Source organism: Meriones unguiculatus, chromosome 3 (genome assembly GCF_030254825.1).
Source record: "Meriones unguiculatus strain TT.TT164.6M chromosome 3, Bangor_MerUng_6.1, whole genome shotgun sequence".
Classification (NCBI taxonomy): Eukaryota; Metazoa; Chordata; class Mammalia; order Rodentia; family Muridae; genus Meriones; species Meriones unguiculatus.
Window position 1 is genome coordinate 150864060 of NC_083351.1, and position 24533 is coordinate 150888592.

Genomic DNA, 24533 nt, shown 5'->3' on the forward strand with positions numbered 1-24533 from the left:
GAAGTGCAATAGGAAAATTGGTTGATTTTCTATAAACCCTTCTGTATTTTTTTTCATCTTGGCTTAGACTTTACTTATTGTGTTAATTGTGCTCCTACAAAAAGTTTATGTAAGGGCTGTTGGGTATGAGATGACGGGAGAAAGTAAGCCTGTCTCAGCATTTGCCAAGAACCTCCCAATCTCTTATCTTTTCCTTTTCTCAATCCTCACTCCCTCTCCTAGGTTCACATTACCTGACTGAGTGGGCTTGGTCATCCATTTAATTCTCAGGCTAAATGAGAAAACCCTGAAACAAGGTGGATTAAAACTCACCTAGGGTGAAAACAGCATTTTCAACACAGAACACCAATAACTGAATTCAGTGCTCATTTTATTCCCACTAAATAAAGCAATGCAGAAGTCACCTGGGCCATAAGCTAAATTAAACTGCACTATGGGACAGAAGCCCAGAACAGGAGTTTTAAAAAAATTCATCAATCACCGCACATCTCTATCTTCCAACCTCCTCTCAGAGAAGTGGTGTTAACAAATATCATGCAACGAAATGGGGGAAAGAGTGGGATTCTAGCAGGGGGCCGCTGGAGGAGTGGGATTCTCCATCTGCTCTTCGGTAGCAGCCCATCAGCATGGCTCATCTTTGACAATTTCAATAGGGGTGTTAGCCTCCCTGCAGAGTGAACAAACACAGCGTTAGTACATATCATGATGAAACAAGGTCACTGTTTGGCATTAGGTATTCAATTTCTTGTAGGGATACATTTTTTTTTTTTAAGGTTAATCCAGAAAACACAAAGGGTAAAAAGACCTTATTGCCTCACTCAGCTACACACACACTGAACCTAAGGTAGAGGGAGCTAATGCCTAAAAAAAAAAAAAAAACATTTCATGAAGCCTTAGATTGCTCAGTGGAAGCTGAGATCTGAAAATGGACTCTGCTGTCCAAACATGTACACCCCTGGGTGTTACAGCTGTCTCGGCAGTATGCTGCGTGAAGGGAATCACGTAGCACACGCTTAATACTTCACATCTTACTAAGTATGTGTAGTAAGTCTTACCTTCCGATTAGTAAGTATGGGGCATACCTGCGTGCCTCTAAACCTAAGAGTAGAATATTCTGTAGGATTTAACTGTTAACTATAGTCTCATTTGTGGGTATGTATATGTAAGTATAGTACTGGGGATTGAACTCAGGGCCTTCTGTACCCTAGGCAAGTTCTTTACTCCAGAGCTACCTCCCAGCCCCTGAATATGAAAAATACTCTGGGGTTTTTTTTTTTTTGTAAGCTTATTTATTTATTCACCTTACATCCAGAACTCAGCCCCCTCTCTTTTCTCCTCCAGTCCCATCCTCTCCCTGTCTTCCCACCTTCTCCCCCTTCTCAGAACAGGGGAGCCCCCTCCCCAGCCCATTTCAACCCACCCCAGCACATCGAATTGCATCATGACTGAGCTCATCCTCTTCCACTGAGGCCAGGCAAGGCAGCCCTGCTAGGGGGAAGAGATCTAAAAGCAGAGCAGAGAGGACAGTTCTGTAGAAGTGCAGGGGGGAAATAAAAGGACCCAGGAGACAAGAACTCCACTAGAACACCAACAGAGTCGACCAACCTAGGCCCGTGGGGGCTTACACAGACTGAAGCATCAACCAAAGAGCACACATGGTCTGGACCTAGGCTCCCTACACATAAGATAACTGATGGGCAGCTTGGTCTTCGTGTGGGTGCCCTAGCAAGTGGAGCAGGAGCTGTCTCTTGCATGAACTCTGTTGCCTACAATATACTTCTGGGTTGTTGTTGTTGTTGTTTTTCCTCTCAGTGGTAAAGATTAATCTCAGGGCCTCATGCATTCTAGGCAAACATTTTACTGCTGAGCTACACTCTGTCTCAACCACACTCTTAGTTTAGAAAAACAGCACACTTAGATAGTAACATAGCTTGATTGTCTACTGCTTTATGGTTGACTGATCACATGCTTCATTCTTCTTCTTCATTTAGCTTTGACCTAAAAATAGACTACAGGTTTTACATCTTTTAAATGTCTGTAGGAGAACCAAGAACCGTTTAAGTCAGATTTGATGCCCACATCTGAGAAAGGAGTTATTACCTCCAATAATCAAAATTCAAGGAGAGAAAACTTGACTAGTACACAGCTGTGAAACTGTGTGCCGTGGGGCTGGTAGCTAAGAGCACTTGCTGCTCTTGCTGGGGACCCAGATTTGATTACAGTCACAAACCGTCTGCAACCTCTGTTCCAAGGCATCCAACTCCCTCTCCAGACCTCTGTAGAACCACATATACACATTGTGCATATACATGCATGCAGGTTAAATGCTTATTCACATAAAGTAAAATAATAAATCTAAAAGGAATTGTTTTTTGTTTTTTTTAAATACTGGACCTGATTTTCATGCACAGAGTACATTCATTCCCGTAAGTGTTCATGTCACTTCCACACACAGGGCTGAGGTTCCTGGGGCAGGCTGGAATGGCATAGAGAGTACAGTCTGGCTGCAAAAGAGAAAAGCAGGAAAATAAGAAAATGGCTTGCGTTGCACCCATTAATATCTAAGAAGGGACAATGTCCCAACTTTTCCTAAATTTCATCGAAATGTCCTACATAAATACTTATGCTTTATCCTGTTCCCCCAAGAATGAGTTTGTAATGTAAAATTCAGATGCAGTCATGCAAGATACAATTACAAAAAGGAGGAAAAAAAGAAATGTCCTCAGAGCAGGTGTGCTTTAAACCAGTAATTCCTGTGTCTGGGAAATGGAGCTAAGAGGATTGCCTCCAGTTTGAGGCCAGCCTGGGATACACAGTAATTCCTAGGCTAGTCTGGGAAACAGAATTAGACCTTGTACCCTCGAAAACAAAAACAAAAATACCAAGCCCAGCATGGTACCATTTAGACAATAAACCCAGCACTTGCAAGGCAGAAGTAGAAGGGTCAGTTGTAGCTTAAGTTATACTCAAGTTATACATTCGGTTTGAAGCCAGCCTGGACCTCAAAAAAGAAGAAAGGAAACAGCAAGCACACAAGGAAATCTCAATACTCTGAAACACAGTGAGAATGAGGACATTTCGTGAGCCTCATTTTGAAATTGCCTCCACCTCCATCCCTGTTACTCACCTAAATCAGTGGCAGTTTTGGGGAGAGGGGTTATTTATTTTGAAACAGGGTTTCACGATCAGCCTGGAACTTGCTATGTACTGTGTCCAGGCTGGACACAAAATTTCACCTGCCTCTGCCTTCCTAAGTGCTAGAATTAAAAGTACTCACACCACAAACCTAGAAGCTGCAGGGTTTGTTTGCTCTGCTTCGATTTGTTGTTTTAAGCAATGCCTTTTAGCAAGTCTTTCTAGAGTATTTGACATTGCTCCCCACAAATCATTTTGCTTCATTACACTAATATTTCCACGAGACCCTCGAGTGTTATAAAGTCTGTAACTCCAGCTGGGACGCACAGTGATGGGGACTGAGCCCAGAGCTTCATGCCTGCTAGGCAAGCGCTCAGACTCTGGGCTCTACCCCTACATGTTATTAAGATTTATTCTTATGTATGTACGCATGTATCCCTGCATGCCAGAAGGGCATAAAGATCCCATTACAGATGGTTTGAGAGCCACCGTGGGGTTGCTGGGATTTAAACTCAGGACCTCTGGAAGAGCAGCCAGTGCTCTGAACTGCTGAGCCGTGTCTCAAGCCCCAGAAAATGCATTCTTAATTCAGAAGAGTGACAGCCTAGCATTCACCAGGTCCTCAGCAACCTTATGCCCTCCCTGAGAGTCTAGAGTGCTAAGTCTGGTATGGTTCTGCACACCTGTGATGCCACCAATCTGTCTCCAGCATGGCAAACCAAAGCAGAACCTTCGCTGATGGGACAGTCGAAGGGTCTATGCAACTGAGCAGTCTCAGCCAGCAAGGGACAGATACTCTGTGGAGCTAACAAAGAGCAGGTCATTTACCTGCAGGTTATCTAGGTAGAGGATGACGTCAAACATTTTCACTGTGAAATATCCAGAGGGAGCCTTCACCCTCACCTCACACTTGTAAGAAGTCTGCTGCCTCCAAAGCCAGTCCTGGAAGCCAAATAATCCCTTTCACAGTCAGCCCCAAGAGGAGGGGGCTGGATTAATAACTGTCAGCTTCCCTAACGTTGGTCCTGGATTCCAGATGGGAACCAATCAACTCCTTCTGCATCCTTAACCCACCTTGCAGGTCACCTGTCTGAAGTCTCCCTTACCGACAGTTTTCATCGGGCCATACCCAAGCCTCTTTCTCGCTCTGACACTTTCCTGTGTCTTTGCCAGCCAAGGAGTCTCTAGTAAAATGAAACCAATGGTGGCAGACCCCTTGACATGGCAATTGTTAATAAACTGCATCATTTGGTTTTCATTTATGTCCACAGAATTTAATAGGACAAAATATGTGAGATATAAAAAAATAAAAAATATGTATGTGACGTGTCTAATATACAGAGTAAACTATCACACCTCAGAAAATTTGAATTACTAAAGGCAATATTAAAATAAACCCACAGGGCCTTCAAAGACTGGGCCATTCTTGATTGAAAAATATACTTCAGGGGTTGGGGATTTAGCTCAGTGGTAGAGCGCTTGCCTAGCAAGCGCAAGGCCCTGGGTTCGGTCCTCAGCTCTGGGAGAAAAAAAAAAAAGACAAAATAACAAAAATATACTTCTAGCTGACATAGTGGCTCATACCTGTACTCAGAACGCTGAGGCAGGAGAATCTTAAGAAAAGTAAAGTATAAATTCATTTATCTGTATCAAGGGACCTGTATAAGGTGTCAGCTTACAAATCAATTCATGGTTTCTAAAGTGCCAAATCTGGCCTGAAAATGGTTCAACATTTCACTGTATGGGAAGGAACAGAACAGGCGTTTCATACTTACTGATCTGTATTTAGAAGGGTTATAACCGAAGGAGTCGAGAGTGTCAACAGGAAAGGCTGTAAGGAGAAAACACTGACATTGTGTATATGATTAAGGCAAATTGTTCGTAAAAGATCCTTACAAGCCAGTCTGTAAATAAGATAGAGAATAACAAAGGAAGGTGCCCTATGCCAGCTGCTAGCCCTGATGTGAACACACTTGGACAAGTGGACCTGTACATGTGTAAACCTCACGTGCGCCCACACACACACTCAGTGTGCAGTAGGGGGGGACAAAAATTTGTGGGCTGGGGAGATGGTTCAATGACTGAAGTGCTTGCTGAGACCTGAGTTCTGATTGCTGGCCATGACGGCTTGGCCCAGCACTGGAGGGGGCTGAGACAGGTGTGGACACTGAGTATTACTGGCTAGCCATTCCAGCAGAAGTGGCAAGCTGCAGGTTCATGGAGAGGGCCTGTCTCAAAAGTAAGGTATAGAGCAACAGAAGACCCCAGTGCTGATTTCTAGCCTCCATGCACCTATAACACACACACACACACACACACACACACACACACAAAACACAAAGACCAAAACCAAAAGCAGATTGTGTTTCAACCACACATGACTTCCCCCCTCCACACCCCTTTAAAAAGACCTTCCATTATTTCTTCCTGGGACTTTTTTAAGATAAACAGAGAACATTTGGTCCTTGTTCTATTAATTTTTTCTTGAAAATTGACCTTGAAGTTACAAATGTTATAAGTGAAGTTACAGTACAAAATATTCTTTTGTCTGTGCTCAAAAAAAAATTTTTTTTTTCAGATAAACACAAAACATGTATTTAACTTTGGAGACAGGGTCTCACGCAGCCCAGGCTGGTCTTGAAAGCATGATCCCCCCTGCCTCTGTTTCCCAAGTGCTGAGATTGTAGGTGTGAACCAGTACACCGAGCTCAGTGCACACAGGTGTTAGGATCTCAACTCTGAGCTCCCACAGATGCCCAGTCCATCCCGAGGATGGTCTCCCGGGCATTCCCACATCCCGCACACATCCTGTCAGGCTCAGCGGGGTCCTGGATACAACCCAACGCCCTGTGTGGAATCCAGAACATCTGCTTACGGGAGGAAACACAGGTGGCTGGGTGACATCTAGGAGAAGCCAGGATCTAAGCCCCAGCTGGAACCGCAGAGGATGCCGGCCCCACTTTCAGCTTCCGTTCCCACCACTGCCCACCCGGCAGAACGGCCAGTAACGGTGCGCATCTACCCAAGCCCAGACCTAGCTTGCTTAGCTCTGAGCTGGTCCGGGCTTCGCTGGACCTTGACACCCGACCAGCTTGAGTATCACCTGCAAAGACTGTGGCCAGGAGCAGCAGGGCCAGGGGCAGCCCCGCCAGGGCCATCCTCGCTGCTCTGCTGGAAAGCTCTTGAGTGCAGCCTGTAGAGCGAGGGAGAGGTCTTAAAAGTCACCTGCTGGCGGGCACCACGCGGGCGTGAAGGGGAGGGGCGAAGGGCGGGCCGGAGGCCAGGTAGAAAGAGAAGGGAGAGATGAGAAGGAACAGGAGAGAGGATGATGGGAAAGAGGAAGTGGGTGGACAAGGACGGGGGAGGCACATCATGTACACACACACACACCACACAAACACACAAACATTCCAGATTTCTAAGCAGCAAACCCCTCCACAATGTTCACACAAAGCAGACCCCAACCTTCCACACAGCCCACACACAACCCCTACACTTCTCCAATGGTCCAAACACATCTCTCCACACCTCCACCCCCTCAACACTCTACACACGCACGTGCAAGCAAATCATGCCGTGCACACGCACACCCTAACCCACTCTGCACACCCCACACATCTTTACCTCCCCTCAAGGGCTCCGAACACCCTCTCCCAACCCATCTCAACCACACGCTCTAGCACAACCTGACCCCTCCTCAAAAGCCACAAGTGCCTCCACCCCACTCTCCATCATTCTTCCTCACACCCCGACCACATCCCCATTGCACACCTCACCATCCTCCCTCTCTCCCACACACCCTTTCAATACTCCAGACACCCCACATCTCACACCCCACACATTTCTTAAGAGTCCACACCCACGACAGAACCCACCATCCCTCCCTCCACCCCTCCACCCCTCCTCCACCCACCCACCCCACCCACACATCCCACACACATCCCGAAACCCCTCTCCACCGCCCTTCCACACACTCCAAACACACATCCCCACCACTCCAACCCTCCGGTGCTCTCCACCCCGCCTCGTGATCCACCATCCAAACTTCGTAGACCACCGCGTAGCCCACCACCGTCCTCTCATCTACACGCACACACCCACAACCACACCAGCTACCTCCCCTCTCCTGCACACACACACAACCCCACAAACACCCCTACCTCTGCACACACCCTGCACACCCATCATCCCTCCACCACGGACCCCAAGTAAGCCCCACCCTTGCCACCCGCCAAATACTTCAACCCTCTACACAACCCACCACCCCTCCATCCCACACCCCACACGCCTCACTGGCCCTGCAAACAGACCGCCCCAAACATACCATACCACCCCATGCTCCCTCATAGCTCCCACATCCCTCCAACCTTCCACCCCCTCCGCCATACCCCCCAATATGTCCTGACCCTCGGGACTTCAGCGGTAGGAGGATGGAAGGAATGGGGGAGGGGACGAACAAGAGAATGAGGCCAAGTCTGTTTGTCTGGTCAAAGCCTCCTTTATTAGAAATTTTGACCCAACTTATATAGGGAGAAGGAAGGAAAGGGGGAAGGTCAATTAACTGCTGCAGGAGAGAGGAAGAGTGCTTTCATGGGTTGAATGTTGCACCTGCAAGATACCATAAGGATGTTTTCTTAAGATACCTTACGGATGCTCTAAAACTAACAAACGGATGTCCTCACAATCTATCACCCATGATTTAGGGTCTTGGATAACTCTTTCACTAAATAGCTTTAGGCCTCCATTAAATGACCTTCGCTCACTACTTGGCTTTGGCTTCAGTAAATACCTTTGTCTCCACTAAAAAGCTATGGCTCACTATTTAACTTTGGCTTCAGTAGATAGTTTTGGCTCCCGGCATCTCTTCCCTTCTTAAACAATTTCAGAGGCTGGCAGGTAGGTTTTGAACATGAGGTCTTTTCCAGACGGTGGGCATTAACCAGAGGGGGGAAGTAGTGACCTGATGTTCCCAAGGCTTTTGTAGCCTTTTTGGGTGCCTTTTTGGGGAGGAGAGGAAGACCCCATCAAAACCTAAGGGCATCCCCAGCAGGTTGTGGTTAGGGGTAATCAGACACCAACCTCTATGCAATCAGGTTTGTTTCTCAGGGGACTCAGAAGCAGGCAATTGGGCCCTCCCTTTGTAATGTCATCTTGCACCCCATTATAGGTCCCCAGGAAAGCATTTATCTGAGTTTCATGTTGTTCTCATGAGAGCCAAACATAAGCAGTCAAGACCCATGTGATGGACTGTCAGCAGTCTTCCTCCGACTCAGCTAAGTCTCTGTCAGCCAAATCAAGTCTGTGATAATGAACTTGTATGGGTTTAGATGCCAGGGAGTCAATTTGCTGTTTTACAAAGCCAGTAAGTCTTTTAATAGCCCATGGGCCGAAAGATACGAGGAGAAGGAAACCCACCAAGGGTCCCAAGATTGAAGGAAGGAGGGTGGTGAGCCAGGGAGAGGTTGAAAACCAATTATAAAACCAACTTTCCTCTTGTTCTCTCTGTCTCTTTCTCTCTTCTAAGCCTTCCCTAACCTTAGCCATGCTGTCCCTTACAATCCCAGTATAATCTGTGTAAAAGCAGCACTCTTCCGTAAGGGCAGCACATAAGCAGTCATCTTGACTGGAGGGGTCTTCTTTGACATCATTATCATTGTCAGGAGAAAACTCCTCATCCACTTGTTGCACCAGGTGTTCCAGTAGCCATCAAGTTGCATCCTTTTCCTGTGAAAGAAACACAGACAGCTCCTCATCCCCATATGAGTACAGGGTCAGGTCTATGCCATTGATTTGTTAAAGGATTTCTCCATTTTACTTTAGCAGAAGTTTTTTGGCTTTTGTATGCCAAAATCTATCTGTTGCAGATTTACCATGCTTATCCAACTTTTTAGAAAATTTAGGTGTCCAGGGGAGTGGCTCCCCCTTCTTTGTTTTTTGCAAGTAAATCTTAACTGTTTAGTGGGCACGCTCTAGCATGCCTTGTCCTTGAGGATAGCAAGGTATTCCAGTTATATGAGAAACTTGAAACTGTTGAAACTGATCTTTTAAATCTTTTTAAAGATTTGTTAGTATATCCTGCTTCATTGACAGTTTTAAATTGCTTAGGAACTCTTAGAACATTAAAAGACAATGAGTAATAACATTTTTTTGCAGTTTCTCCTGGTTGAGAAGTGACAAAAATGAATCCAGAATAGGTATCAAAGCAAACATGTACATATTTTAATTTTTCAAATCTAGGAATTATGAGTAATATCCTTTTGCCAAATCTGATTTGGAACCAATCCTTTAGGACTGACTCCTAAATAAGGAACAGGCTGAAATTGAGGACAAGTACTGCCAGTCTTGACTATACTACGTGCCTGTTTCTTAGTCAACCCATATTTAAGTCTCAAGGTTTGACCATTAAGATGATGCATATTATGGGCATCTTGGTCTCTTTAACTGTAAACAATAAACTTTGGTGGCTTTATCTGCCAATGCATTTCCTTTTAGACAGGGGTCCTGGCAAATTAGAATGAGCCCTCAAATGTTCTATAACCAGGCACATGACTAGGCCCTCACGCCCGAGGGGGGGCCTACTACTGCCATTTTGTGAAATGGACATAATGTCCCCAATAAATTGCCTTCTAAATCACTGTGTCTCTCCCACTCGATTAATGTTACTCTCCACTTTGATCAGAGATGCTTTCCCCCCCTTTTCTTGGCAAGGAGCAGAAGTTAATATGAAATTCATAACTCATCAAAGTTCTGAGAAAAGTGGCTCAGGTTCTCAGCCCTAAGCAAGACATCCATTTCACTCACCTGTCCCCACAAGACTTAGGGAATGTTACATAAGAGTGGGCGGAAGGATATAAGACCTGGAACTGAAAAGATGGCTCAACAGTTCAGAGCACTGGCTGCCTTTCCAGAAGACCTGCGTTCAATTCCTAGCACCTGTATGGCACCTCACAACTGTCTGTAACTACAGTTTCAGGGTCTCTGGTGTTTTCTCCTGGCCACCAGCTACTCATATGCTACATAAGCAAAACACCCATACAAATGAAATAAAATTTCTTTCTTTCTTTTTCCCCCGAGACAAGGTTTCTCTGTGTAGCCTCAGCTGTCCTGGACTCACTTTGTAGACCAGGCTGGCCTCAAACTCACAGAGATCCACTTGCCTCTGCCTCCCAGAGTGCTGGGATTACAGGCGTGGGCCACTGCACCTATGAAATAAAAATTAAAAATAAGAAACACAGTAAAATGTAAGTCAAAGGGAGGGAGGGAGGGAGGGAGGGAGGGAGGGAGGGAGGGAGGGAGGGAGGGAGAGAGAGAAAGCGATCTGGGAGGATGGAGAGGAATGATGAAAAACATTCCTGTGTCAAGTCCCGGACTTGCCACAGTCTTTGTTCCAATGCACTGTGGTTAGCTGCAGAAGCATAGGATACATAGGAAGCCCTAAAGGAGTAAAGTTGTGAGTGGAGGGGTCCTGCTGACATGGGACAGCCATGACAAAGGCCAAAGCCTCTTTGCTAAATCCATGGGAAGGTGGCAAAGCCATTCCCCATATGGGTCAGGCTCAAAGTTGTATTTTTACCAGGGCTCTTCTGAGTGTGTGAACGTTCTGTGTTTATTGGGTTTGCGCTGCCTCCGCACCTTGTGCATTCTGTGTTCTGTAGGTATTGGATATGTTCCCTATTCTGTGTTTATTGGGTTCTTTTCGGTGACTCCATCCCCTAATTCAGTCTTTGCCAGTTACAGGGAGACTGGGGCACTGGAACAAGCAAGCAAGGAAAAGAATGGGGGAGCCGGGCAGGTAGCTACAGCACTGTACACAATCCTTGCTAGTATTTCTCTCAGCTCCCTCCAGCAACGTGCTCTGTCTGTAGTCAGGACTCTTTTGTTGTTGTTTTTGGTTTTGGTTGTTAGTTAGTCAGTTAGTTAGTTAGTTAGTTAGTTTGTTTGAGGACAGGGTTTTTTCTGTATAACTCTTGACTATCCTGGAACTCACTCCGTAGACGAGGCTGGCCTACAGAACCGAGAGAGCTCCACCTGCCTCTGCCTCCCAAGCGCTGGGATTAAAGGCGTGTGCCACTGGGGCTTAGCCAGGACTCTTGAGGCGCTGGCTACCAGCGCTGCTGTCATTTCTAGTTGCTCTGGTCCCTTCCCCTGGTTACTGAATTCAGTTTGCGGGTATGGATAATATTGAAAGATTGTTTCACGCTATTCTGCTTTATTGAAAAGCTGGCTCTAAAGTTGAGTATGGCTCTCTACCCTACCCTACTCCCAGACTCAAGCATGATTGCTTAAAAGTTTGTTCCAACATTTTTCTGTACTGTTTAGGAGACTCACCTAACTTTGTGACAAAAATAAATAAATAAAGCAGACCAAAGAAATTGGGCTGTTGGTGTCTTTAACTGCCTAAAACTTTTACTAAGATATAAACCTTGTCTCAAGATTTATAAAACAATTGTGTGAACTTTCTGTACCTCAAGATTTATAACTAATCTGTACAATCTGTACACAAGTTGACTTCAGCTATTAACACAGGGTTGATAATTAAAAGTTTATACATTGTTGATGGTAACGGGATATGTACCTAAGGGCCTCACCTTGGAGTAAACAACCATATGGCTTGACCCCATCTTGGCTAACGATCCCATCAGGGTAAAAGCAACTCCAGGAAAGGGAAAAGGAGGAAGTTGTGTTCCTTCTTTCTTTCATGACTTAGATCTTCTTCTCAGTCAATGATTCTAAAACTGGAGGACTCAAAGCCTACCATTCTCTAAAAGTTAAAACCAAATCAAACAAACAAACAAAAAATATATCAACCAAACAAACAAACAAAAACTGCCTTCCCCACCCCTGTCTGAGAAGGTGAGGGATTGGTTCTGGGAAAAGATTCCTTTGTCGCTCAGTCAGTTCTAGATATTTTTTTTAATCTATAAAAATTAAAACATTTTAAAGTCACACATGGGTCTCAGTAGCTGGAGGTAGCTCCAAAGATGTTTAACAACAGAGACCTAATTGGGACCTTGTTAATATAAAAGCCACCTTCACCTTCTCTGATAATGATACACAGTTAGACTTTCAGATATTCAGCCAATGTTTGGGGTCCTACCCTCTGTCAGAAAAGTATCTCCTCGCTGAAAGTGCTGTTCCCAAATCAAAAGATACGTTGGGTTATACAACAAAGATTCCTAGGGGTATGGGCAGAAACCAACCCCAAGAATTAGCCAACATCAAGTTCCTGTAATTGTTCAACTGTCCAGTTTAGCTACCTCTGTCCAAATTAAACAGTGCTCGCTTAATAACATATTAAAGCGGCACCTCCATGTATCTACATACAATAATGTACCTTGTGCTGACACTTAAAAGTTGTAATGTAGGAGTCACACAGATGGTACGTGCAGTTTTTAAAGGCATGGGGGAACCGCGGAGAGCCGCTGAAATTTGACAGTGTGTCGCAGGACTGGAGCTCCTGGAAAAAGCCAGGAAGGACTGTTGGTGAGTTACCGTATGGGACCTCAGTGCTTTCTCATATGATGGTCACCAAGGACAGCAGCTTCGATGAACTACAGGGAACCCTAGGGAAGAGGCTGGGTGTGTTGCCGAGGGCGGAGCCAGAGAGAAGACCCCAGACCCCCTGGAGGAGCCCGGAGGGTCATAAGTGAATCCCAGATACTGAGCACTGTGCTGTCTACACTGTTGAAGTGTGGTCTTGCCTTGTCCATGTTGTGATTGTATCTTGTTTCTTCCCTCTAGAAATGAAAAAGATAACGACGGAGGTAACTTCCGGGCTGTAAAACTCAGCACGTAGACAGCAACAGCAGCCAAAATGAAAACAAAGGCGTAATCCATTAAAGCCCACAGTTCTGGGGAAGCCTCTACCTGTATTAACCTCGCTTTTTTACTCCTATTGTTCTGCCTCTGGTTGTTAATGTTAACTGAAGCATGTCAACCCAAGACAAGCTCACCCCAAGAAAGGCTCAGGGCTACAGTGGGATCCTGAACACCCACTGAGAGTTCTGGCCAACTAATGATGACAAAAACAAAACAAAACAGCAACAACAGACTGAAGAGTTGGGGCCACAGCTATAAGCACCAAACATCAAACACCAGAACTGGGGTAGTCCTTCTTATGACAAGACAACGACCAACGCAGTCTGGCAAAGAGCCTATAGCGTGTCCCTTCTTATCTAAGGTCTATTCAGGTAAACAGGTGTACGTGCAGACAGGGCACTCATACAGTTTTATATATATATATATATATATATATATATATGTTTATTTATTTTTGCGGCAAAGTCTCACTATGCAGCTATGAATGGTCTGGAATTTGCTGTGTAGACAAGGCTGGTCTCAAACTCTTTTTATTTTTATTTTTTAGACTTATTTTATTTCTCCAGGTAGTGGTGGTGCGTGCCTTTAAGCCCAGCACTCAGGAGGCAGAGGCGGGCGGATCACTGAGTTCAAGGCCAGCCTGGTCTACAGAGCTGTTCCACGACAGCCAGATATACACAGAGAAACCCTGTCTCGAAACACCAAAACAAAACAAAACCATTTTGTTTGTGCGTGGGTATGTGCGCGCCCGTTCAGGAGGTCAAAGGTGTTGGAACCCTGGAGCTGGAATTACAGGAAGCTGTGAGCCCGAGGTGATGCTAGGAACCAAGCACGCTCAGCGCTGAGCCATCTCTCCAGACCCGAGAAGATTCGTTTCACAGTTCACATCAGACGGAAGTATTCCTAGGTTGGCTAGAGGGCTCAGAGGGTGATTGCACTTGTGCATGCAAAGGATCTTTCTCTCTGTCGCTGTCTCTCTCTCTGTGTCTCTCTCGCTCTCTCTCACACACACATAAATATTAAACAAATGCAAAAAATAAATATTCTTAAGCTCAATCAAGTAATTCACTTTTTTTTTTTTTTAAAGATTTTATTTATTTTATTATGTATACCATGTTCTGCCTGCATGTATACCTGAATGCCAGAAGAGGGCACCAGATCACATTATGGATGGTTGTGAGCCACCATGTGGTTGCTGGGAATTGAACTCAGGACCTCTGGAAGAGCAAGCAGTGCTCTTAACCTCTGAGCCATCTCTCCAGCCCAAGTAATTCACTTTTTAAAAAGTACTTGAACTCCAACCACATTTCAGAATAATTATTTAACTAAGACTTTCCAAGCCGTTTCCTAAAAGCGAGAGGGTTAAAACTGTATTTAGTGATGTCTACTGCCCTCTAGTGGAAATCAGTTGCTAGACCAGTGTCCCGTTTGAATACAGTACAAAGTTACAATGTTTTCCTGCTGTCTCCACAGTAACCTATGAAAGCTATTGAAATTCAAGTTCACTTTAACATACTTACCTGTTTGTTTCCTTTTTCGTTTGTTTGTTTGCTTGCTTTTTTTTTTTTTTTTGAGATGGTTTTATGTAACTCTGGCTGGCCTTGAACAATAATGACCTTTAACTCCTAATCCTCCTGTCTCTTCCCTTATAGGCATTTATAGGCTTTAAAGACTCCTGACTATACAGGCATGTGCTACCATACTGGGCTCCAAAATTCTGCTTTTTGGGAGCACTTGAAGCCACTATTACTATCAGTAGTAATAGCGCTGATGATCAAGGTGTCCCGCACTTTTAGCAAGAAAGTTCTACAGTGCCTAAAGATATGGGGCCAAGAACATGGTGTCCCTGGTGGCACAAGCTTTTAACTGAACGCATGGCCAGTTTCCACCAACCCGGAAGCTAAGCGTGTCATCAGATAGAATGTGAAGCCCACAGCAGAGACTTCCCTGCACACCGGCTCTTTCCACCCATGTATCCAGTGTCATTGATTTCTGGCTTTCCTTTGCTCGGTCACTATAAAAACTTCATGAAACTCTTTCCTCAGAACATGGCATTCAGGGACCACCTGAATCCTTCCCTGTTCCCCGAGGCCTTGGCTCCAGAATAAACCACCTCACCTTCCCTTTGAGGGGAGGGCTGTGTTTGCATCAGCAAAGCCGAGACCCTAAGGGAATCCGGCTGCTTCTAATTCAAGAAGTGTGAGCAGTGCCTGTCAATGATGGAAGCAGGAGGCACATTTGATAATGCCAGGGAGGGACGGAAGAAGTGCAGCCTCTCTGTGTGCCTCTGTCTGTCTGTCTGTGTGTCTGTCTCTCTCTCTTTCACACACACACTAGCTAAGGCCTATAGCAGACGCAAGCTGAAGAATACGGAATAAGATGAGAGTTTGCTCTCTGGGCACTGGTTTGATTTCACAGCAGGGAGCATAGTTTGTGGATTTATGCTGAAAAGGAGTCTCGGAGAATCAATTCAGAAAATGGCCGGTTTCTTCCGTCCTAGATAGATATTTGTGTTTACTGAGTGCAGTTGTCTGCTCCAGAAATAAACAGGACACGGCCTTGAGTGTCAAGGATGACCGTCCTGAGACTGAGGGACTTTTGTTCCTCTGCGGAGTTGTAAGGGAAAAAAGTAAAGGAGGGGTGTGGGTGCCCCATGAGTGTCTACATAGAGAAAGATAGACCGAAGCGGGCCCCAATTTTCCTCACAATTACATTTAGGCATTCTTTATTTCTCCATCACTAAATGATTCCGTTATAGGCCAAAAGTTCCAAAAACAATCATACCTGTATCACCCTCATGGTACGGATCCTCCTGCTTTGGATCTGACTCAGGGTAGAGGTGTCCAAAGCCTGAGCCCTGGATTGCAACTTTACTAATATACTAATTTTTTTTTTTAACTTTTTCAGTTATTGGTGGCTTTAATTCTTAGCCTAGGTGACTCAGGATGGTGAATCAGCATTTCCAGCAGTGAGCGTGTTTCCAGAAGCTGAAAGGAGGGTGATGCCTGTCACGTGACAAAGGTTGCCGTGGTTTTGCTCTCCGAGGGAAGCCAGTTTCCCGTCTCAGCCATCCTTGCAGAGCATCCAAGTTTGGCTCCCAAATTTCAGTTCCATGAAATCTGACACCCTCTTCTGAGCTCCTTGGGCTACTGCATGCATGCAGTGCACACACAGGCTAGCAAAACACTCAGACACGTAAAATAAAAACCAGGCCATGTGAAAAGCAATCCTCCTGCCTCAGCCTAGCAGGTGCTAGGATTACAGGTATAAGGCACCACAGCAGGCTTCTGCTGTTTTCTTTTTCTTTTTCTTTTTTTTTTTTCTTCTTCTTTTTCTTTTTTTTTTTTTTTTTCAATGCAGTTTATTCAGGAACCTTGAACAATCCTCGGACCCTGGGGAAAGCCAGCCCACAGCTTAAATAGCCTCTGGGTAGCCAACCCAGGCGTGCCACGTGGGCAATGCAGATAGGTCCACATACATGGAAGCAAGCCAGATCCTCAGCCTTAGCCAAATGTGGAGTTGTTCCTGACAGAGAGCACTCACCATCGGGAAGGTGGAAGGCGGAAACCAGCTCCATCTTTCAGGCTCGGCATTACGCAGCTCTCTACAGTTCCCCCTTTTTGTTTTAGACGCATCAGGCAAGAGTAGAGGTCTGATCTCTGATATTAGAAATAAATTGGGACTTTGTACCGATGTTCATTTAGGTGTCATCCACCCAAAGAGCATCAGACCCGTCCGATACCTTTTTCTCAGAGGCGGGACCTGGGGTATCAACCCGCATGCAATCAGACATGCTCTTCTCTGGGTCCAAAGCAGCTGACCCTGAGTGCAGTGCTTAGCCTCACATCCTGAGCGTAACATTTTAGCTTTTTATGGTATCCAACCATGCTTGGGGCGAATGTCCTGCTTCAATGGCTGTAAAGGCCTGAATGATCATGGCTGCATCACACTGTTGTGAGACTCTAATCTTGCATATATACCACAGGCAAACCAAGGAGACCAACACCAGAAGGCCTGCTAACGCTCCCATGCCCGCCCATTCCTTCAGATGATTCATGGCTGCAGCAATCCATGATGATAAGCCTGTGGCTAGTCCTGTGTCCACTCTGGTAGAATTTACTGTGACAATGGCCACTTTCAGCTGCTCCATCGTAGTATCGAATTCTCCAGTCCAATTACCTAAAATATAGCTCTACAATTGTTTAGACAGATTTGCAGCACAGGAAAAATTCTCATGTTATATGCTAGTGACTCAAAGTCCAGCATATTTTCATTGACAGCCAAGTTGAGCGATTTGCCATAGGGTATCAATTTGTTCCTGCATGAGGTCAATCCTCTGATTGAACACCATCAAGCTTCCATTTAGTTGAGCATTAATTCCTTTATGTACAACTAAGGCATGAGCTACATTGGCTAAATGATTATTCAGGGTCTGAGCAGTCTGCCGGTCTCCTGAACCTACTCAGACCTCGGACACCACCACTGCTAGTTCTAGAACTGACGCAGGATGTTTCAACGAGGGGGTTAAGGCTTCTCATAATATTTCCTATAAGCCCACACCTGTTTGTCTATATCCCCCATTTTTATTCATTATTAGCCAGATAGAGCCAAGTAATTGTGGTAATGATACTTGCTTTTTTGCCCAATGCTGGAATGCTAGTAAATTTAGGTATGCCCTGGTTACTCGCATGCCTCACTAGGTGCCTGTGCCCGTTGATGCCCCTCACGCTATGACTCTCTTCAGACAGAAAAGGGATCTTGGAACTACAGCCACCATTGTTACTACCATCTCATTGGCGGCTGTTGGAGCTACCACCGGGGCATTAGCCATGAGTCATACTGGGCAGACTGTTCTGCTGTTTTCTTAACTTCCGTGTTGCTACTGCCACAACTGAGTAACGCATGCTTCTGCCTCCAAGTGGACCCCTCTCCCCTCTCTCCCTTACTCCCCACCCCCAGTCCACCCTAACCCTACCTGCCCCAGGTCACCATCAACAAAAACCTGGCTCCTGCTTGCTGGCATGAGCAAGCCCTGCCAAGCCTTGGCCTTACCATGAAGCGTGTCTGAAATTTCACATTCTCCAAGAGGCACACCCAGGTCTAATGAATGACTTCTTTCTCTTCACTCCCATGAGTGGGTTTGTAAATTCGTACTTATTCGTACTCATTCAGTCGAAGTAATATCTGAGATCACAATACAATGGGCAATCGAACCATAGGATCAAAAAGTCAAAGTCAAGGCTGCATAGGATATATCATAGGATATATGAGGTCAGTCTGAGCTATGTGAGACCCTGTCTCAAAAAAAAAAAAAAAAAAAAAAAAAAGCTCCAGGGGGGGGTGGGAGTAGGGTGGAGGTTGGGGCAGGGTCTTACTAAGTACCCCTGGTTGTCCTGGAACTCACTAGGTAGAAAAGGCTGGCCTGGAACTCACACAGATCCACTTGCCTCTTCCTCCCAACTGCTGGGAGTAAAGACATACACTTTAACTAAAGGCATGCACATTAGCCTGGTACTGTGGCACAGGCCTGTAATCCCAGCACTCTGGGAGGCTGAGGTGGGTGGATCTCTAAGAGTTTGAGGCCAGCCTGGTCTACAAAGTAAGCCCAGGATGGCCAAGGCTACGCAGAAAAACTGTCTCGGAAAAACAAGACAAGACAAGACAAAAGACACACTCACTAAACACAGCACATTTAAAGATGCTTTGCACACTGGGTGTCAACAAGTCCATGGGGCTCCTCCATTGGAGCCCTCAGGAGGTGAGGGAGCTACACCAAGAATATCCTTTCCCAGTAATTGGAATGAATTCCTCACACAGAGTCAAGGAGCACACATGGAAACTGGATATAAAGATTGCAGGAAGGAAGTACGCTGATGTTACAGAGGGGAAAGGTGACTGGGCCGAAGACAGAGGTGGCTGTCTTGGAGATGATAAGCTTCATCACTTCTTAGGGTCAGAAGCTGCATGATGTTACTGGAAAATTGTTAGGGTCAGAGCCTGGCCACTGGCCGGTGTCTACCCTAACAAGCCAGGTTTGGCTGCCCATCCTCAATAACTAAATAAGAAGGAAATGTACTAGAGGATAGCAAAAAGGGGGAGGTTTATTCTATGTGACCACAATGGGAAGGAGAATAGAAAGGTCCAGCGACCACCCCAAGTCGATCTTTGGACCCCTGACATATGGTTTAGTTTTGAATTGAGGGCTTAACTAAGTAGCCCGGGCAAGGTACAGGCCTGCCCATCACCATTGTCCGAACGCTGGTCTGTCCTACCAGGTGGTTTAACAAGCTATCAGCACTGAGGCAAGCGCCTCCTTTGCACCAGGGCCCCAGGCTTTTCTTAGCAAGAGGCTCCAGGGGAAATTCCACCTTCTTGGGGCCATTGGGAGGGGCACAGAGGTCTCCCCCGACCCCAGACAAGGTTTCTCGGTGTAACCTTGGCTCTCCTGGAACTCACTCAGTGGATCAGGCTAGCTTCAAACTCACAGAGATCCAGCTGCCTCCTGAGTGCCCCACCACACCTGGCCCAATGTTTTCCTTTTTTTAATTTTATTTTTTACTGTTATTTGCTTATTTGCTTGCTTGCTTGCTTGCATTTTGAGACCAGGTCTCACTATGCAGTCGTGGCCAGTCTGAAACTCACTCTGTAGAACTGGCTTCAAACTCACCACACCCGGCTAAATGTGTTATTATTTTTATGTTGTGTGTTTGTGTTTCCAGAGACAAGGTTTCTCTGTGTGTAGCCCTGGCTGTCCTGGAACACGTGGCAGCTCTTCATTCCAGGGCATCTGATGCCCTCTTCTGGCTGCTGTGAGCACCAGGCTTCCCAGACATAATAGGCAGGCAAAACACCCATGCACATAAAATAAAAATGAAAACAAAAATTAAAAGAACAAGAACAAGAAAAAGAAAAAGCTTTCCCTCTTGGGTAATGCTGGAGTTGTAGTTAAATTCTTGTACTTCTGAAAACCATCGCTTCTCCCCCTCAAAGCCATGCTGTCTGGTTTAATACTTTTTTTTCTAAGGTTGGCATTTCCAGCTTTGCCTTTAACAGCAGGGAACAAGACTAGGAGAGGTTGCAAAAGAGCAGCTGTTTTCCAGACCTGAGCCTGCCAGAGAAGAGGGGGAAGGGTCTCAGCTGCCCCCTCCTTCAGGTTCTTGACTGTCTTTGATCTAATTTTCCCTGACCAAATTACAAGGAAAACTATTTCCCAGTCTTTAATGTGGTACCACAATTTGTGTTTGAATCGATCCCTTCATCTGCCAGCTTTATCTTGTCCCAGGACGATTTAGCTGATTTAGCCGAGTTAGCAAGCCCCACCTTAGCAGTCACAGGGTTGAGCTTGATTGCTCTCAGACAGCTGCTTTGCGAAGTCTCCTGGCAGGTGATTTCCGTAAATTCCAAGAAACCTCAGAGAGCTTTCTTTAAAGGAGCGCTAATTCGGAGCTCCAGCTGGAGTCCCTCAACAGTGCTGGCAGCTGGCAGAGATGTACGGGGAGGGATCACGCCAGTGACTTCTTAAGAAAGAGAAGAGAGGGATGGCATTTCGGGGCTTCTAGTGACAATCTCCTGTTCACATCCCAAGTCCATCAGCCAGATGGAGCCTAACTTCGTCCAGGCTATGTCTTCAAAGAGCTAGCCTGGGCTACATAACCTTCTCAAAAGAGGGGGCCTGGGGCCAGGCATGGTGCCCAACAGCTTTAATCCCAGGACTCAGAGGCAGCCAGCCTGATCTGCGTAAGCAAGTTCCGGTGAGAGCCTGTCCCCCAAACAAACAAACAAAAACTGGAAAAGCACCTGGGCTATGCGAGCCCAGTCTCAGATTACTAAAACTAAACCATCCGGAGGTAGAGATAAGGATCAGGTATTCACAGCCAGCCTCTGCTTTCATGGTAAGTCTGAGGCCAACCTGGACTACATAAAACTCTGTCAAAACAAAAACACACACCAAACAAACAAACAAAGGTACAATTTTTCTGCACTGTTTAGAGAATAAAGATAAGAAGGGAAGTCAGGATATATTAAGAAGGCAGACGCAGTTTGCTTTTTTCTTTAAATATTTTATTTTAAATTATATGTGTATGTGTGGTGGGGGAGTGTACACACGGGTTCAGGTGGCCAGAAGAATGTGTTAGATCCTCTGGAGCCTGGGTTATAGGCAGCTGTGAACCGCCTGACAGAGGTGCCGGGAACCAAACTCGGTCCTCCGCAGGAGCAATACCTGCTCCTAAGCCCTGAGCCATATTCAGCACCTTGAACGGTTTTGAAGCTGCAGACACAGGGGCTGTGGAGAAGGAGCTTGAGTGTACTGCAAAACCATCACCTGTATGTGTCTCTCCCAGCAGCTTCCTCACAATGTGCCTTCTTGGAATCGGTGCAAACGAGGCCTTTTTCTGATTTAAGTTAGAAAGTCACATAAGATCCGTTCCTCAGCAGGGCACGGTGGCGCAGGCCTGCACTCAGGGAGGCGGAGCACTGTGACTTCGAGGCCAGCCCGGTCTACAAAGAATGTCCAGGATAGCCTAGGCTGAAAAAAAAAAAAAAAGAAAGAAAAGAAAAAAAAGAGAAGAAAAGAAAGAAAGGAAGGAAGAAAGGAAGGAAGAAAAGGCTGGAGAGATGGCTCAGAGGTTAAGAGCACTGGCTGTTCATCCAAAGGTCCTGAGTTCAATTCCTAGCAACCACATGGTGGTTCATAACCATCTTCTGGTGTGTAGGCATACATGCGGACGGAATTTTGTATAAGTAATGAATAAAAACAGAAAAACAAAAACAAAAACCCAAAACCTTGGATCCTCATTGAGTCAGTCTGCCGGATTCAGAGGGAGGGAGCGCTGGCCCCATTTTCTTTGTGAGGGTAATTTTGGAAAACAGTGACCATTCCTCCACACTTCTCCTGATGTGTAAGCTTTGGTTCTGTTATAGTGGTAACAGAGACTGAACCTAGGAACTCCAGCGCCCTAGACAAGAGCCCTACTCCAGCTAAATCTTTTGTTCTTTTGTTTGTTTTGAGGCAGAGTTTCTCTATGTAGTCCTGGCTCTCCTGGAACTTACTCAGTAGACCAGGCTGGCCTTGAACTCACAGAGATCGGCTAACCTCTGCCTCCCCAGTGCTGGGATTAAAGGCTTGCACCACTACCATCTACCTAGCTAAATCTTACTTTTTTTTTTTTTTAAACTTTCCTTTAAGACGTATTTTGTGTGTATTGTGTTTTACCTGGATGCATGTGTAACCACATGTATGACTGCGGCCCGAGGAAGTCAGAAGAGAGCATTGGACCCCCGGGGACGGAGTTGCAGACAGACAGTTGTGAACCACACTGTGAGTGCATGCTGGGAACTGAATCTGGGTCCCCTGCGAGAGCAAGCGGGAAGAGTGGGCCTGACTGCTGACAGGACTGCCCAGCACCTTACTTCCTATTTTCAGTCAGTTGACCAAGCAGGCCTTGAAGGGGCAACGTATTGTGGTTTAAATTTGCATCCTCCGGCCTCGGCCTCCTAAGTAGCTGGGACTGCAGACTTGTATTATCACGTACACAGTTCGGTTGGGTGCAGCTAGTTTGGAGTGTAAGGGCTGAGTCAGAATGTACAGACAGGTGAAGATTTGGGGGTAGGGATTGCTTTTACAATTTTATAGTGTGTGTGTGTGTGTGTGTGTGTGTGTGTGTGTGTGTGAGTGCATGCCTTTTTGTTGCACACATGTAAGGGTCAGAGGACAACATGCAGGAGTTGGTCTCTCACTGTTTTTGTTTTTTGTTGTTTTTAAGATTTATTGTGTATACAGTATTCTGCTTGCACGTAGGCTTGCACACCAGAAGAGGGCACCAGGTCTCACTATAGACGGTTGTGCACCACCATGTGGTTGCTGGGAAATTGAACTCAGGACCTTTGGAAGGACAGCCAGTGTTCTTAAACTCTAGAGCCATCGCTCCAGCCCCTGCTATGAGGGTTCTAGGGATCAAATTCAGCTCCTCCAGCTTGGCTTCCAGCACCTTCAACCACAGAGCCATCTTGCCCCAGCCCTTATATGCTGAATTGTATTAGACGATAAATACAGAACACTTTCCAAAGTGCTTTGTGCCAATTACACTGCTGTAGATAGTGGATAAAGACTCTAGTTTCTCTCTGTCCTTGTTAACAATTCATGTTGTTTAGCTCATTTTAGGCATTTTGCCTAGTAAACACTGGCAATGTACTGTGATTTAAATTTGCAAATTTCCCTGATGACTAATGCAGTTAAGAACCATTTTAAATATTTTTAACCATTTGGAAACTTTCTTCTGTGAAGCCCCCTTTCAGAGGGCCAGGGTGTTTTTAATTAGGTAAAAAGTGAAGTAGAGGAGACTGGAATCACTTATCAGTGGTTAGGAACACTGGCTGCTCTTCCAGGGGACCTGCGTTTGACTCCCAGCACCCACAAGGTCGTTCACAACCACCCAGAACTCCAGTTCCAGGGACTCCAACACCTTTCTGGGCCTCTGTGGACACCAGACATATAAGTGGTACACACACACAAATGCAGGAAAAACACGTAAAATTAAATAACAAAGAAGCTGGGCATGGTGGCGCATGCCTTTAAACCCAGTACTCAGGAAGGCAGAGGCAGGAGTTCAAGGACAGCCAGGGCTACACAGAGAACCCATCTAAAAAAAAAAAAAAAAGAGAGAAAGAAAGAAAAGAAAACATTAGAATGTATCATACATGGCCTTCCCACTTCTTCTTCCAGATGGGCCCTGCCATGTAGCCCTGGCAGAATCATCCTGATGTTCTTTTTCTTTCCTTCTTTTTTTTTTTTTTAACATTTCTTTATTTTTAGTCTATGTGCATTGGTGTTTTCCCTGCATGTAAGTCTGTGAAAATGCCACATTCTCTGGAAATGGAGCTGCAGACAGTTGTGAGCTGCCATGTGGGTGCTGGGACTTGAACCCCAGTCCTCTGGAAGAACAGACAGTGCTCTTAACCACTGACCCATCCCTCTAGCTCCATTCTGATACTCTTTTAAAAAAAATATACTATGGGGGCTGGAGAGATGGCTCAACAGTTAAAAGTACTGAATGTTCTTCCAATGGACCAGGTTCAAATCCCAGTACCCATACGGCAGCTCACAACTGTCTATAATGCCAAATAAATAAATACAAATTATACTAATTTATCAACAACTATACTGCTACTTATAACTCTTGGGGTTTTTTGTTTTATTTTTCCTTTCTTTCTTTACCTGGCTTGCCTCTTTTCCTTTCCTTAATTAAATCAAGGCCTTGCCTTCAAAATCCTTTCAAATGCCTCCTGCCCAGCAGACACAAACTGCCCTGTTCCCTGGCAGTTGCGATTACACTGTGCACAAACATGCATTGAGCTCACGCTAAAATTATGCTCCTGGCTCCTGCTGTGCTAGCACTAAATCCAAAGGCAGGAGGGCACATAGCGCGGGCCTGCAGGCGCTTCAGCAGAGTGGAGGAGGCTGCCCCGGGAGCATGTAATTACCACGTGAGCTCTTCAGCATAATGACAGAGATACTACAGGGCCCCTAGGAGGGAGCTAGAAGGTAGTTGGCCCTCCACCATGGTCTGAACTGACGCTGC

General features: G+C 45.8%; 1 protein-coding gene across 1 annotated transcript; it reads right to left on the reverse strand.

Annotated features, from left to right (window-relative positions):
• Positions 1 to 367: 367 nt before the first annotated feature.
• Positions 368 to 6453, reverse strand: Spink2 (serine peptidase inhibitor Kazal type 2). Its single transcript, XM_060378728.1, has 4 exons — positions 6170 to 6453; positions 4911 to 4966; positions 2395 to 2504; positions 368 to 667 (listed from the first exon to the last, which is right to left on the reverse strand). The coding sequence occupies exons 1-4, from the start codon at positions 6291 to 6293 to the stop codon at positions 622 to 624; spliced, it is 336 nt and encodes a 111-aa protein (XP_060234711.1). The 5' UTR covers positions 6294 to 6453; the 3' UTR covers positions 368 to 621.
• Between the last annotated feature and the right edge of the window lie 18080 nt (positions 6454 to 24533).

What these genes read in the sequence shown, in the direction of transcription:
- Spink2 (XM_060378728.1), bottom strand. Translation starts at nt 6,293, where the DNA reads ATGGCCCTGGCGGGGCTGCCCCTGGCCCTGCTGCTCCTGGCCACAGTC. An exon ending in ACCCTTCTAAATACAGATCA is followed by an intron (nt 2,505 to 4,910) that starts GTAAGTATGAAA and finishes TCTCTTTTGCAG; the next exon opens with CCAGACTGTACTCTCTATGC. An exon ending in ACTCTGTGCATGAAAATCAG is followed by an intron (nt 668 to 2,394) that starts GTCCAGTATTTA and finishes TTCACTCTGCAG; the next exon opens with GGAGGCTAACACCCCTATTG.